Genomic DNA, 15,758 nt, shown 5'->3' with positions numbered 1-15,758 from the left:
CTATTGGTGGGTCACGTTTCCCATGGCAACTGATTAGTGCGCATGCGCTCATTTCCCACAGTCAAATTTAAAGGGGTAACTCACTCCTCTTGACATTAATTCTGTAACCATTACTTCATATTATTTTCGTCCATGGAAAACACAATTAGAAAAATTCAAAATCGTTTATTATTTTCTTGAAACGGTCTAAAAGGTTGGCTTTTGATTGACCCAGCTCCCTCTACAGAATTGTGGTAAAATTTTAGATTCACACATTCGGACTTTCCTCAATAATTTAACTTTTTTTTAGTTTTTTTTTTGCAAATTATAATATAAAATATTAGCAGCCAATGACTATCTAAGCACAACATTGTTCACAGTCAAATAAATATTGCTAATGTTGTTTTGAAGCCGTGTGACTGAATATTCAAAGTACCATCCCAGCCGGCACACGACCGACCTTCAACGTTGAAATATGGTTGAAATAAGGTCAGATGTGTTTTGAACGTTGAAATAATGTTGATAGAACGTTTAATGTTGAACGGTTGAAAAACAGCCTGCATATGACAAGGCTTCAACGTTGAAATGTGGTTGAAAATACGTCAGTAGTTGCTTTAATGTTGAAACAATGTTGAATGATAAATGGTTGAAAAAAGTTACAGAAATCCTTGTACAAATCAACGTTGACATTTTTTTTATCATGGTCTGTATGTTGAATTAACGTCATGGCTTCACCCAATATTCAACATGTTTGGTTACCATGGTATCGGAAGACTCGGCGCACGCGGCCACGCGCAGCGCTTCACTTCACTTAATTACGAACACCTGACCTGCAGTGCAGCAGAATTCAGAGGTAAGCGTGTTTTTAGATGCTTTAAAGTTTTATTTACCCCCCGATTTTGTTTTACACACATCTTAAATGTGACTTGGTGTAGTGTTTCGAATTTTAAAGCATTTAAAACTTTCCAGTTTGTTTTTGTTTGCGCTCCGGTGACGCAGCTAACCTCGAGGTAATGTCACATGTTTAACGTTAGTCTAAATGAGCGTTTTTATGGCAAATTCAAAGCGATAAACTCCAAACGCAGTTTAAAGTTACTGAGCAACGTTATAAAACAATATCCATTTTATACGCTGTATTATTAGTGTTATTATTACAAAGTGAACTGCTGTCGTTTCACTGTTGTTGTTGTTTTTGCTTTTAGACATGTAACTTACTCCAGAGACGCACTAACTTGCACAGCATTGAATGGAAAAGGCTTTGCCCATGTAAGTTTACTTTACCTTTAACTAAGCTATCTGTTAAATCTTCTTAGTGCTTTGGTTAACCAAAAGCATGGTGATATTCTCTTTCTAATATGTTTGTTTATTGATTGTTAGGCTATGTTGTGATATTATATTGTTATATTGATATTATTATTGTGAAATCATGTTGTGATGTTATACTATGTGACAGTATTGGGGAACAAATATGTATTTAGTGAGAAATTAATGCTTAAATTACACTTTGTATAGTAGCAGATAAAAGGTGTAATGGGTTTTAACTTTCTGAGTTTTCTGGAAGGTCCAGTTGAGGGGCATCAAGAACACGCAGATAGCCTACCTGGACAGACTGCAGTTCTGCTACTCCATGCCAAGGCTTTTGTATGGATGTCTGACTACTACTGTGTTCTCTAAAGGTATTACTGGAGCAAAACAACAGCACCTGTTACAGTGAAATTTGTATTCAAAAAAATAGTGATACATGTGTAGCAGGTCCAGTACATGTGATGTCATTGAGAAGTTGTTTTTATTAAATGTCATTAAAACAAATAAATAAACATGCTATTTAAATAAATCTAAATATTAAAAACTTGAGGATTAAGATGACAAATGAAATGCATCATCTGTCTTGCGAAAAGGGTCTACTTAAGAATTCTGGTGTTTTCCAACTGAAAGGGATAGTTCACCCAAGAATGAAAATTTACTCACATTTTACTCCCCAAATGGTTTAAAACCCTTATGAGTTTATTTTGTTGAACACAAAAGAGGCTATTCTGAAAAAAAAAAAAAACTAAAAACCTGTAAACATTGACCTCCATAGTAGAAAAAAATACTATAGAAGTCAATGGTTAAATAGATTTGCAGCTTTCTTCAAAATATCTTCGTTTGTGTTCAATGTGGTCAGTAAATGACGACAGAATACAAATTTTGAACTATCCCTTTAATTCTCTGTCCTACATGCAGACTTTTGCAGAAGTGCTACTCCTTCTAGAGTTTTTCTCAACCATGTCTAAAAAGCTTTAAACAGCTTTTACAGTACATGTAATGGTTTACAACAACTTGTAATTATTAGATGTGTTGAATGTTTCATGATTCTTTACTGCAGCCTTGGTTAAAAAAAAAAAAAGCAATTTTTTCGAGAATCTGAAATTTGAATTCTGGAAATGCTGGCACCAGTAGTGGCGAAGGGCTTCCTGACGACATCACACCTAATTCTTCACTTCTCTTAGTTAGGAATATTCAGATGGATGAGTCAAAATTATTGAGTGTGGCGATTATTATAGGACAAATTTGGATTCAATAAAAAATAAATATTTGAATTTCACTTTGTATAATAGCTGATACCAACTTAGTTGTAACCTCATATTTCATTTATTGCAGGTTTTTGGAAGCTCCATTTGAGGGCATCAAGGACATACTGATGGCCTAAACCAGTGTCAGCCTAGACAGACAGACATCTATTGCAGTTCTGCTACACAAGACCAAACTCTCTGCTTTTGTATGGATGTCTGACTAGTACGGTGTTCTCTAAAGGTATAACTGGAGCAAAACAATAGCATCCGTTACAGTGAAATTTGTGTTCATAAAAGATAGTGATATATGTGTAACAGGTCCAGAACATTTGTCATAAAGGTTAAATCACAGTAAGTACTGTAAAAATAACTTGTTTGCCACAACAGGTCATGGTGTGTGCTTACTGCTCGTAGTAAACACACATGCTGATCTGATGCGGGAGAGATATACGCAAACACATTTGTATTTACTGTTTTGTTTTGCCTCACTAAAGTGTTGTTGGAGCTTGGTATGTTCACAGTTGAAATCACTGAAGTCACATGGAACGTTTTGACAATGTGTTTTGTGCCTTATCTTGACAATGACCATCTTGGGACCATTGCTGTCTGTAGAGGATGAGGAGCATTTAATCAAAAATATTTTAGTTTGTGTTCTGAAGATTAACAGGTCTCTGGGATGACACAAGTAATTAATAACAGAACCTATATGAACACTTAATATGACATGTAATAGTGAAATAGTGGTCCTACATTCACAAATGTGAGCCATTATTATAAGACCCATGTGAACATGCAATTTTTATGATACTACTAATAATAATGGAATAACAAATTGCTTTTACTGTTGTGTTTGTGAGAGAGAATATTCTACACATTTTCTTGATGATTTACTGAAATATTTGTCTACATGTTCCACTGTCACAGGTGCTCAGTTTTGCTGCAGTAATGCTAAACACATTAGATGTACTTTATGCAAAAAAAAAAAAAAACTACTAAATATTTAGCATGTAGACCTGCAAAGTGAAGGAGTAATGTCAGGATTAGATTATAGCATGAGTTTTCACTATTGTGAAAGTAAAGCCATTCATTCACAATGAATTGGAATAGCAAACCTCATTATTGATTTTGTAGGAAACTCACCTGGTGTTTGAGAAATAAATATGTATTTAAGTGCTAGACTGATATAGATGTTTTAGTGTTTTACACTTGATTCTTTGTCCTCAGTGCCATCTTTTACCTCGTGTTTCTCTCAACCTATAAAACCTCAAACAGATGTAATGTATTTCACTTGTGATTCTTAGTTGTGAGTGATGTTTTTTATTTTATTTTTTTACTGCAGTCACTTTAAAAATGGGTATTTTGTAAACTTTGTAAACAGAATTGAAGCGTAGTTTAGTTACTTAGTTTAATTTAGTTAGTATCTGTCTTTCTGAAGACAGTAACACTTTACAATAAGGTTGTATTAGTAAGTGTTAATGTATTTACTAACATGAACAAAGAGCAATGAAGCATCTTTCATATAAAGAAAGTACAGTTCATGTCAGCTCAGTGCATTATGTTAACAAGCACACATTTTGATTTTAATAGCATCGGGACATATTTCAATTAATTAAATGATTAATAAATGCTGTACAAGTATTTGTTCTTTGTTCATGTTAGTAAACATTAACTTTAATTCATGAAACCTAATTAAAAAGTGACTATTTAATTGTATGCCTTTTTTCTGTATTTGAGTGTACAGCATGTATAGTAACCTGCATGGTTTTAATGAACTATGTATGCTGTAAATGTTGCTGTATATTTAGAATAATTGAAATAATGAGGTGTGTATTAAATAAATTGATACACAGACTAAGTTGTGTATTTGTGTCGTGTATTTTTTATTAGTAAAAATTTGTTTGCTATATTTATGGACTTTGCGTTGTATGTAGTTTCTATTTAACTTACGTTGAAATGTATGACGGTGAAACAACGTTACGGTATCAACGTTGATCCAATTTGCAAAATCGAAAGGTAATTCAACCTTCATTCAACGTCTACAAAACGACCACAATTCACCCATGAAGAAGGTAAGAGTGAAACAACGTTGTGATTTCAACGGTGAATCACCGGTGGTGGTCCGACGGTGAAACAACGTCACTATATAAACGTTGATCCAATTTGCAAAATCGAAAGGTAATTCAACGTTGATCCAACCATAGACCTGACGTTGATTCAACGTTGAATCCCCGTTGAAATGCCGGCTGGGATGATAAACAATATAGGAAACATGTCACAACTTGTCACTGAATGAATGTGCCAATATAAAACCAACTTTAGCTCAATCTCTAGGGACCAATAACTGGATCAGATTTTTATATCAATTTTACTTTACAAATTCTCTATTTGTCTATTTTACCTGAAACAATTTCCCGTGTATTCTCATTAAATAAATTTTAACATATGCATACTTAATGCAATATTTTAAACAAAAATTTTTTTTTTAAATCATATGTCTTTATGTTTGTAAAAGAACACCCAAATCACCATTCAGCATAATTTATGTAAAAAAAATTAAAAACATTGTGACCTAAAGCATAAAACAAGATCAATGTAATTCTATTTTGAAAGTACAGCATATATACGTTTTATAAAGCTTAAATTAATTATCAAAAGTACAATTAATTAGTGTGTCGCAAAAGTCTTGTGTATTTTACTGGGGTATTATACTATAGACCATTTCAAGGGATGTAATAAATAACAATGGTACTAAATGTATTTCCTCTATGACATTTAGAATTTCCATAGCTTCCAAGAATATAAAAAGGACCACAAATTGATAAATAATGTTATAGCAGCTGTTTTAAAGTTAATATATGATTAAATTGACTTGTTACAGTTATGAAGTAGTTCAACAACGAGCAGGAAATGTTCATGGGTCAGTGACATTGCCACATCGAAATGGTCTATTTATAACTCTAAATTATATTTTAACGGGAGTCTTCTACAGTGTTGGAGGTAATGCGCATTACAAGTAACGTGAGTTCCGTGATAGTATTACTTTTCTAAGTAACGAATAAAGTAACACATTATCTTCAGAAATTAAGTAATAATATTTTAGTTACTTTTTAAAAAGTGTAATGTGAGTTACTTTTTAGTTTAAGTAATTCACTTTGAAAAAAATAAATTGCTGAATTAAAATGAATGCCACACTCGATGAGAGAACGCAGGAACAGACAGACATGAAGATGGCAGAGCTATAAATTTCTACGATGGAAATATTCTCATTACTTTGAACACATGGAGGAAAAGCAAAAGAGTATCATTTGAATAGATTTTACTCCCAAGACAAAAAGTACTAAAGTAGTAAAAGCATTCTTTTAAACATTCATTATGCACCATGTATAGCTCTGGGCTCAGAAAGTTCGAAGATAACTTTATCCTACATCATTTTTAGGAATTCAGAATATTTTTTTTTTTAGGAAAAGAAATTTATACAGTGTGTTGTTAACTGTAGAGCTAAAAAATGAAGTAGAAAAAAACCCTGCAATGTCTGAAAGAGATCAGCCAGCCTCACATAGGTCAAAAAAGTAAAACAAAAGTAACATAATGCATTACCTACTATAAAAAGTAACTAAGTAATGTAACAAGTTACTTTTTTGGGAAGTAACTCAATACTTTAAAGCATTACTTTCTGAAGTAACTTTCTCCAGCACTGGTCCTCTTTAAATCATGAGGATATTTTAGTCACAGATATACTCCCGTACAGTAGGTGGCGGTGTAAATCTTTTGTCTAGATTTGAGCTTTCAGTTTCTGTTGCCATATCCGTGTTTTATCAACGAATGTAAAATACTTCCGTTATAAATACTAAAAGTCGTGTCTTAACTCCGAAATATAATTGGGTTTGACAAAACAAAATGCTTAATTCTCCGTTAAAAAGAGACAAGCCACCGATGTAGTCATCCTATTTGACAGCAGTCGGCTGGGTTATTTCTCGCTGTCTGGCAACCCAGCCGCCTGTAAACTCTCCCCGCCTCTCGCACACTGCAATTCCACACAGCGTTTCATCTTAGCTTCAAATGGGTCTATGAATGTATTGTTTTGTTGACACTAGGCCTAATACTCCAGTAACTCCAGTCTGATGCACAATGACAGAAGTTAAAGTCAAAAAAGAGTCAACAGACCCTGTAGATATCGAGAATAGGTGAGTTGAGCGCAGTTACACTATTCTTGCGCATGCGGCCTGTTGACGTTAACAAAACACCGTAGGACAACGTGTACATAGATTTAAAAAAGCAATTAAAGTTTCCATCAAATCTATTGTCTCTTTTTTGCCACGTGTACACGTTTAGATACCGAAAAGTCTGACAACATGAAGCAAAATCTCTTTCTTAGTAACTTAAAGAGCTTCGTTGTATTTCATGTACCTTTTGAATGACGAAGTTTTAATAGTGTATGAGTTTGTAAACAACCTCTTTATTAGTATTATTTTAAGATGAAGAACAATACATTGCATTTCTGTATGTCTATTTCATGCGATATGTTGATTGGCCTTGAAGTACGAGTTCAGAATTACGTCAGCAAAATGCATTTTAAGTATTTTTGTTGTTAAAATAAATGTGTATCCTTTACATGTTCATCCTTTCCACAGACAATACGTTTTTGTTTGTTAGATAGTGTTTCCTGTCTTGCAGCACAGAGGATGCTGGGAAATGTAGTTGTTTGCTGATGCTTGCTGTGTTTTCCTCTTCTGTCATAGGATAAAAGAGTTGTGTCAGCAGTTTCCACATGGGATCACAGACCAGGTCATCCAGAATGACATGCCTCATGTTGAGGCGCAGCAGCGAGCCACGGCCATCAATAGACTGCTGTCTGTGGTGAGATGTTCAGCTCCATCTTACTGTAACAGAATGAAACGTGCGTTCCTGCACTTTATATTTATGTCTGATTGTTCTTTTCTGTCCTCAGGGTCAATTAGACTTGCTCAGAAACAGCAGCGGGCTTTTATACAGGCTTAAAGATACCCAGTCTGCAAGGTTTGTGTGTCAACATTCACACACAACACTCAGATTTTTTTAGTTTATAGTAATTAATGTATAAATGAAAAGAATATGAAGTTCACACACACAAAACATATATACACATGCAAGTTTAGTGAGCAAAAACTAATTTGAATAAATACATACATATACATGCACAGACATTCATGATCAAATCAATTCATTACAATAAAGGCAATACATGTCATATGTGCGTACAAATTTAGGACATTTATGTAAGTTCAGATTTATTAAAATTATCTTCTCGAAGTTCATGCAAATTTGCACATTAAGAAAATGATTTAGTATTAGTAAATGTAAAATAAATAAATCTATAATTAATTGCATTTCTTTGTTTATTTCTATGTTTATTTTGACAGCAAGGTAAAAGGCTCTGATAACCAAGAGAAACTAGTGTACCAGATCATAGAAGATGCTGGAAATAAAGGTAAAATGCTTATTTATCATCAGGGCCAGACGGAATCTGCGGAAGTTTTTTTTTCAGTCTCTACAAACTGCATTGTGCATAAATCAGATGAACATTTTCATATTAGTCAATAATATTTCTGTAATTAATTAAAAAAACTGAATAAGTATAGATTTACACACATATACCCAAGTAAATAAACAGAATTAATGATGGGCTAAAAATCTGCGGAATTCTGCGGAAAATCTGTGGAATTCTGCAGAAAATCTGTGGAATTCTGCAGAAAATCTGCAGAATTCTATGTGCGCAGATTCTGTGTGGGCCTATTTATCATTCATATGTAGCAATGTATATTTAAATCTAAAATAAACTACTGTTTCATATTGATTTAAAAGTTTAGTTTAATAATTTTTTTCCTATTTGTTTTGTAAAGGAATTTGGAGCAGAGACATCAGATATAAGAGTAACCTTCCACTCACTGAAATCAATAAAATCCTCAAGAATCTTGAGAGTAAGAAACTCATTAAAGCAGTGAAGTCTGTTGCGGTGAGTTGATCTCCAAGCGTTATATAAAACTTTAACATGTTTAAATTAGACCTAATGAATTGTCCTGCTTGTTTCCATCCAGGCATCTAAGAAGAAGGTGTACATGCTGTATAACCTGCAGCCGGACCGATCTGTGACAGGAGGAGCCTGGTACAGTGATCAGGATTTCGAATCAGAATTTGTTGAAGTTCTCAACCAACAGTGCTTCAAGTTTCTGCAAAGTAAGGTGAGACTGTAAAATTACAAAAAAAATCAAATCAAAATGTACAATGTTAAGGTTGCTAGCACACATCAAGGTTATTATAGTTAACGAGAACGAACGAAAAAACGAAAGCTAGAATTGAACAAAGATTGTCGTTAACTGAAAAATAAAAAACGAGAGTTTAAAAAAAAAAGAACTTACTAAAACTGCATTGTGTACATACAAAACTAACTGAAACTAACTAAAATTATAGCAAAAACATCCTTCGTTTTAGTTTAGTTAATGTATTTAATACATAAGCCTCTTGGAAGAAAATGTATTTTCTTCGCAATGCCAGTTTTACACTGGGTGTTTGAGCTGTACGGCTCCTTGGAATCCTGCTGCCATTGTCGCTGTTCTCACTGTCGCTGTGACAAAAACAATGACAGCAGCACGGGGACACATTAAATACACATTCACCAAATCGAATTGAATCATTTGAAACGATTTGCATGTCCAGTAAGCACTTATCCACAAAAACTTACTTTCTAACATGCCTGATACCCCCCTTTGACTCGAAATAAACCAGTTTCCTAAGTTATTCAGTTATTAGAACAGTAATGTTACACAGAGACTGGAATTGGTGAACGGATGAACTCATAATAATGCGCATGTGTGATTCAGTGAACTGAACACAAACAGTATGTGACAGCCTGCTGTGAGTGATCTAAACTTGAACAACCGCTGCGTGGTTAAACCGAGGGATTAAATGAGAGGATCTAACATAACGTTAGTTTATTACACAGAAATAAATAACAGGATAACAGAAAATCCTAATGGAATTTAAATAAGTGAATCATGCTTAAGTTGGGTTGCAAAAATTAATTTTAAAAAACTTTCTCAGATCATGGTGATGTTTTAACTGACTGAAAGTGTGATTGCTGACTACATCTTTTTAAAATGTTGAGCCCAAACATGGGAGAATTGTCATGAAAGATCCAGTTCATGGAGAAGATCTGAACTTTCCATCACTAAAAACTAATACAGAAACTAATAAAAACTAAACTAAAACTAAGCAATTTCAAAATATTGAAACTCATAAAAACTAGTTAATTTGATTTTAAAAACTAATTAAAATTAATGAAAAATCCAAAACTATTATAACCACGGCGCACATCGTTAGTCTTAAGGTGAGCAATTTATCCAGGCAAGACAGTCTACTGAAAAAAAAAAAAACATAAAAACTTTTTTTTGGCAATCATTAATTAAAACCTAATGGATATAACTGTATGACTGTATAAATGATGCTATTAATTAACATAGATAAATTATTGTCTCTTATTTCATCATAACATATTGAAATAAGAAATAAATACATTTTGTTTGCATAAATGTAAAATAATAAATAATATTATAAGAAATAAAATTCTCTGGGTTATTTTAAGGTGAATCCTTTTATCAGGTTAAGAAACCCGCATTAGTAAATAACAAAGCCAAATATCAGTTAATCATAACTTAAGCAGAACCATTAAAAAAAGGTTTTGAGCTAGACGTTTGTTTCGGAACGTGGCACGTTAGCCACCTTATCTCAGTTTGTTTGGGCATATGTGAAATCTGCGATTGAGCTCTTATGAGTGCCAAAACAAATGAATGAGATGGTCTCGGCTTAAAATCTAGAGCGCTTCGGTGTACAGTTGCTTGTTTTAACTATTTTGGTCTGTCTATAAACTTTGTCATGTGAAAGCAAAACGCACCAAAAACAAAAAGCAACATTGTAGTGATTTTCAGAACAAAACAATTGATCTATAGGTGTGAAAGCAAACCTTAAACTGCGTTTCAACTTACTGGTGTGACACTGAATTAATCAGAAACATGTTAGCTAATTCTGAAGTTGATTGAAGTTGAGTCTCAATTTTCCAAATTCAACGGTTCTGAATTCTGAATGTGATTATTTTTGAATATTAGTGTGAATTGTTGATTCTGACTTCCTAATTTGGTTATTTCCAAATTTGACTCTTAAAGAAACACTCCAGCTTTGTGAATGATGACTGAATGATGGAATTTAGTTTTATCCATATTTTAACAATAAAAAAACCCTGCATTTACTTAAAAATGTGACATTTGTATTAATCAGCAATATGTTTGTTTTTTAGGCCGAAACAGCGAGAGATAGTAAGCAGAGCCCTATGGTGCAGAGAAACAGCTCATTTGCCACCTCTCATGAAGTGTGGAAATACATCTGTGAGCTCGGCATCAGCAAAGTGAGTGTCAATAATATGCTTTCTGAAAACATGAACGGAAAAATTCAGTATAATATGCTGCTCCTGTGTGCAGGTGGATCTGTCCATGGAGGACATCGAGACCATCTTAAACACACTGATCTTTGATGGAAAAGTGGAAATGACCATAATTGCTGCTAAAGAGGGAACAGTAGGGAGTGTAGATGGACAGATGAAGCTCTACAGGGGAGTCAATCCCATAATTCAGCCCACTGGCCTGGTTAAAACACCATGTGGACTGTGCCCGGTAAACCTTTACTGTTTTTTGAAAGAAACTATTAAACAAGTCTGAATGGAGTAATTCAGAATGTTCTAAAATGTTTCCAATATGAAATACTGTGCCTGAGTCTGTAACGGTTAAATCTAAATTTCCATCTTGATTTTGATATGTCTAATTTGAAATTGATAATTCTGAAGCCTGAATTCTTATTGGGCTTAGTCTGAATCCTAGATGTGGTGATTGGGAATTCTGAAGAGTCTGTATAAGCGTTGCACAATATGTAGTTTCAGCATCGATATCACAATATGCACATTTTGCAATAGTCACATCGCAGGATCTGCAATGTTGAACAGGTATTATTTTTTACCAGGAGCTACATTTGAAACTCTCATGATTTGTGGAGGTATTGCAACGTTTAACCATAAACTTACCAAAACATGTATTACTTATGTGTGTTTTTATCATTTAAGTTAGATTAAAATATTTAGGCATAAATAAAAATTAGGCATAAAAATAAAATGTTTCTAACTTTGAAAGCGATTCATTGTATTTATATATATTTTATACGACAAAGACCATACAGTATTATTTTACATTTGTGTATCTGAATATTGTTAGAATTCCAGACAAATCAAAAAGCACTGTTTATTTAATCTGTATGGTATTGTGCACTAATATATATCTCAATGTTTGTGATTGGTTTATTATATTTTATGTAGATTCAGATTCTCTTTCCAAAAAGACTTATTCATTTCATCTGGTGAAATTTTTGATTCAATATCACAATATATATCGTATAAATAAAATATTGTGAATTCATGCAGCCCTAGTCTGTATTAGGAATCTTCATAATTCAGTATTGTTTGAAGCAGTATTTTGGATTTAAAAATGTTGGTTTCTACGTTTTCTGAATTGGTTGGTCTGAATTCTGAATATGATGACTCTGAATTCTTAATTTGAGTAGATTCGACAATTTGATGAGTCTGAATATTCCAAATTTAGGGGTTCTGAATTCTGATTGTTATGATGTTTAATATCAGTATCAATTATTGATTCTGCATTCTTAGTTTGGCAATTCTTATATCTAAATTTGAATGGTCTGAATCTAAGTTTAACTCTTTTGCTGCGTCCACACCAGACGCGGAAGAAGTGCCAAGTGCGAGTGATTTACATGTTAAGTCAAAGCAAAGCTGCGAATATATATCCTGCGCGATACACGCGAATGAGGTGGCGCGAATGACGTGGTGCAAGTTGAGCATTTTGCGCCATTGATACACTTAACGTGCGTTTCGAGCGAATTGCCCGATTTGGTAAAATCTGAACTTCAACAGACAGTCGCACCACATTAACCAATCAGGAGCTTGTTCTTGTATGGGGCATGCTTATGACGTAGCGCCTGTTGTTGGTGTCCCGAGGGAAAATCCCCCTGCCGACACTGGCAACCTTTGGTCAAACTGGGCTCGGCTCAATCAGAAGCACTGCTGAATGCCTCCATCATCCAGATTAAGTTTCTGGAGGAGTTTATGAACTCACAGAGCTGGTTGCAACTCAGAAAGGATATAGTGGACTCAGACATGGCTCCAAACAAATTGACGCTGTTTTTCAGCCTTCATAAAACACATAAAAACAGCTATTCTCTCAATAAAATCTATGTTAGCCATTTAGCAACAAAGCTACAGTTGCCAGGCAGACAAGCCCTAACCATGATGCAATCCTGCATCTGTTGTGAAGCCGATGATGCACAAATGAAGCGAGTAAACTTAAAATGTTCACACATTTATAAACGAGCGAATAGCGCATGCCACATCTGGTGTGGACACAGCATTACAGGAACATGCTCTTTCCACTAATCTCCTAGAGTTTAACAGTTAACTTGAAACATTTTTGAATCCATTTAGACGATTTCTTGTACTGGAGGCGTCTCTTTTAGCTTAGCTTAGCATAATGCATTAAATTGGATTAGACCATTTGCATTTCGTTGAAAGAATTAAAAAAATGTTAATAGTTTTCCTATTTAAAGCTCGAGTCTTCTGTAGTCACGTTGTATTATATAAAATTGTAGCTTTTATTTATACTGACAGAAAATTAAAAAGACAATATTGCTAGGATTTATACTCTCATTGTGGTCAAGAAACTGCATAGTGTCTATATAATAAATACACCGTACACACGCATTATGGGGCGATGCAGTGGCGCAGTAAATAGTGCTGTCGCCTCACAGCAAGAAGGACACTTGTTCAAGCCTCGGATGGGTCTGTTTGCGATTCTATGTGTAGTTTGCATGTTCTCCCTGTGTTTGCATGGGTTTCCTCAGAGTGCTCTGGTTTCCCTCATAAGTCCATACACATGTAGTACAGGTGAATTGGCTAAGCTAAATTGTCCGTAGTGTACGAGTGTGAATGAGTGTGTATGGATGTTTCCCAGAGATGGCTTGCAGCTGTAAGGGCATCCGCTGCATAAAAACATGTGCTGGATAAGTTGGTGGTTCATTCCACTGTGGCGACCCCGGATTAATGGAGGGACTAAGCCAAAATGAAAATGAATGAATGAATGACACGCATTATGTAAACAAAAATTTTAACTGGTATGGCCTAATCAGAACTCTAGTACTTAAAAGAAAGTTGCATCTAAAATTTTCTAATTGGTTGCATCAAATCAAGTTGAGCTTTACTATCATTCTGCTACATGTTTGGACATGAGGACAGAGGAACTCTCGCAGGATAACGGTGCTGCATAAATTGATCATAAATTGAGCGCCCTGTACTGTTGAACACTTTCCTAGAGCACCTTCTGCTGTTGAACACTAAGGTCAGAATCGATTCGAGGGAACAGTGAAACTTTTGGAAAATCTCTGAATCAATTTCTTGAAAGATTTTTTCACCACAGCTCTAACAAACTGATTTAATGAAGGTTTTTCACAACATTTCTGCTTTCTGCACAGTTGGACAGAGTACGATATTGTGTAAAAAGACTATACAAGTATTTTTTTCACAAGATTGAACAATGTTGTGCAGGATATTGTGCAAGAGAGCTATGAAAGGTTGAATATTGTGCAAAAGGGCGCAACATAATTGTGGTACATTTATTGTAAGCATTGTTTTCTCTTTGGAGTCCTTGTAAGATGGAGTTTAAATAAAAAGTCTGGTGCATTAAGAGAGAAGAGTGTTTCTACAGGTGGTAAACCACTGCATGCAAATCTAACTTTTTCCTAATTTTTATTTTTTTGTCTTTTAGGTCTTTGATGACTGTCATGAAGGAGGCGAGATCTCTCCATCCAACTGTGTTTATATGGCCGAGTGGCTGGACTTTTGATCCACCAACCACATGTCTCTGTTTTTCTCTGTGGAGAAAGTATTTTTCATGCAGCGATTTGATGCAACTGAAGATATATCTTATTTATTTTGAACATTAATAACAGAAGCAGAATTACTGCAGGTGAGTAAGCAGCAGCTTCCATCTGGTCTTCAGTCAGTTTTGAGTCATAAAAAGGCTTATTTGTAATTATTTCTTCGGTTCACTCACTAATATGTCTATCAATAAATAAAGGTTTTCATATTTGTTGATGGCTTTTCTGTATATCGGGCTGTGTTTGTGGCACTGTTTCCATATTTGATCAGTTTAATAAAAAGTGTTTTTATAGAAATATTTTAAATTATCACAGAATAATATAGGTGAAAATCCTGTTAACTATTCTGTTAATATACATATAATTCACAAAAAGAAGGCGATTTTCAAGACTCATCACTGTAAATCGTGTGTGTGTGTGTGTGTGTGTGTGTGTGTGTGTGTGTGTAAATAAAATAAAAATCCCCCCATGCAGTCAAATAAAAATAGGACTTTGATTATGATGTCAGGTCAGTGTTCTATCACAAATCTAAAACTGCTGTCTTGTATTTGCAACCGCAGATTGCCAGCGAGGGTTTGTATGAAGTCCATCTAAAAACCATCCAGTCAATTGCAATGGTCACTTCTATTAGCTTTTTAGTTAACCGTGAGTTTGCGATGTTTTCACTTTGCACTGAGCTCATTTGTCTTATTTTGACTGCTAGAGAAGGGTTCCAGTAAATGCAAACAATTTTATTCCATATTTCACTACAAGTAACTTTTATTTTGAATCTTGGACCCTATTCTTGAAAGAAAACAAAATTACAATAAAAACATTTAAAGCAGCAAAAGCAGCTCATATTAAAGTTATTTTTTGGGACCCATCAACTTTCAAAATGTTATTTTTTTTATTATTATTATTATCATTTTTTTTTTTTTACAAAAAAAGATAAGGAAAATCAAGAATCTCGACATTATTAATATGAATGTTTTTTTTTTTTTTTATCATTCAGATGGCCAAATTCTTTTTTTCTAATGGTAAATGATGTAATAAATTTGTATTTTTAAAATTATTATTTTTTTCATATTTCTTTATTCTAAATATTTAGCAAACATGTTTTGTACCTCAAAAAAGTCCGACTAGCTAATCCAGTTAAAATAGCGCTTAAAATGTAAAATGCAGTATTTAAATCTCATAATTAAATAGAAAGTGAGGCGTATAACTGCAAAA

The 15,758-nt window shown here is 34.0% G+C and overlaps 2 protein-coding genes across 3 annotated transcripts in view; both read left to right on the top strand.

Annotated features, from left to right (window-relative positions):
• The window catches only part of fam20cl (family with sequence similarity 20 member C, like), a 588,191-nt gene that overhangs the window by 489,530 nt on the left and 82,903 nt on the right, over positions 1-15,758 (top strand). The window lies entirely within an intron of this gene.
• Positions 32-14,766, top strand: polr3f (polymerase (RNA) III (DNA directed) polypeptide F). 2 transcript variants are annotated; one of them, XM_087302507.1, is made up of 9 exons: positions 32-233; positions 7,271-7,388; positions 7,480-7,547; positions 7,931-7,998; positions 8,411-8,523; positions 8,606-8,749; positions 10,858-10,965; positions 11,039-11,230; positions 14,438-14,766. In XM_087302507.1, exons 2-9 carry the CDS (start codon positions 7,332-7,334, stop codon positions 14,513-14,515), a joined length of 828 nt encoding a protein of 275 aa, XP_087158633.1. In that variant the 5' UTR covers positions 32-233; positions 7,271-7,331; the 3' UTR covers positions 14,516-14,766.

Source organism: Danio rerio, chromosome 22 (assembly GCF_052040795.2).
Source record: "Danio rerio strain M-AB ecotype USA chromosome 22, GRCz13ab, whole genome shotgun sequence".
NCBI lineage: Eukaryota > Metazoa > Chordata > Actinopteri > Cypriniformes > Danionidae > Danio > Danio rerio.
This window is presented reverse-complemented; position numbering and strand designations above follow the sequence as displayed.

Excerpts from the sequence above, each read along its gene's own strand:
- polr3f (XM_087302507.1), top strand. The coding sequence starts at position 7,332 with ATGCCTCATGTTGAGGCGCAGCAGCGAGCCACGGCCATCAATAGACTG. Across the intron at positions 7,548-7,930 it reads AAAGATACCCAGTCTGCAAG|CAAGGTAAAAGGCTCTGATA; the intron begins GTTTGTGTGTCA and ends TTATTTTGACAG. Across the intron at positions 7,999-8,410 it reads AGAAGATGCTGGAAATAAAG|GAATTTGGAGCAGAGACATC; the intron begins GTAAAATGCTTA and ends TGTTTTGTAAAG.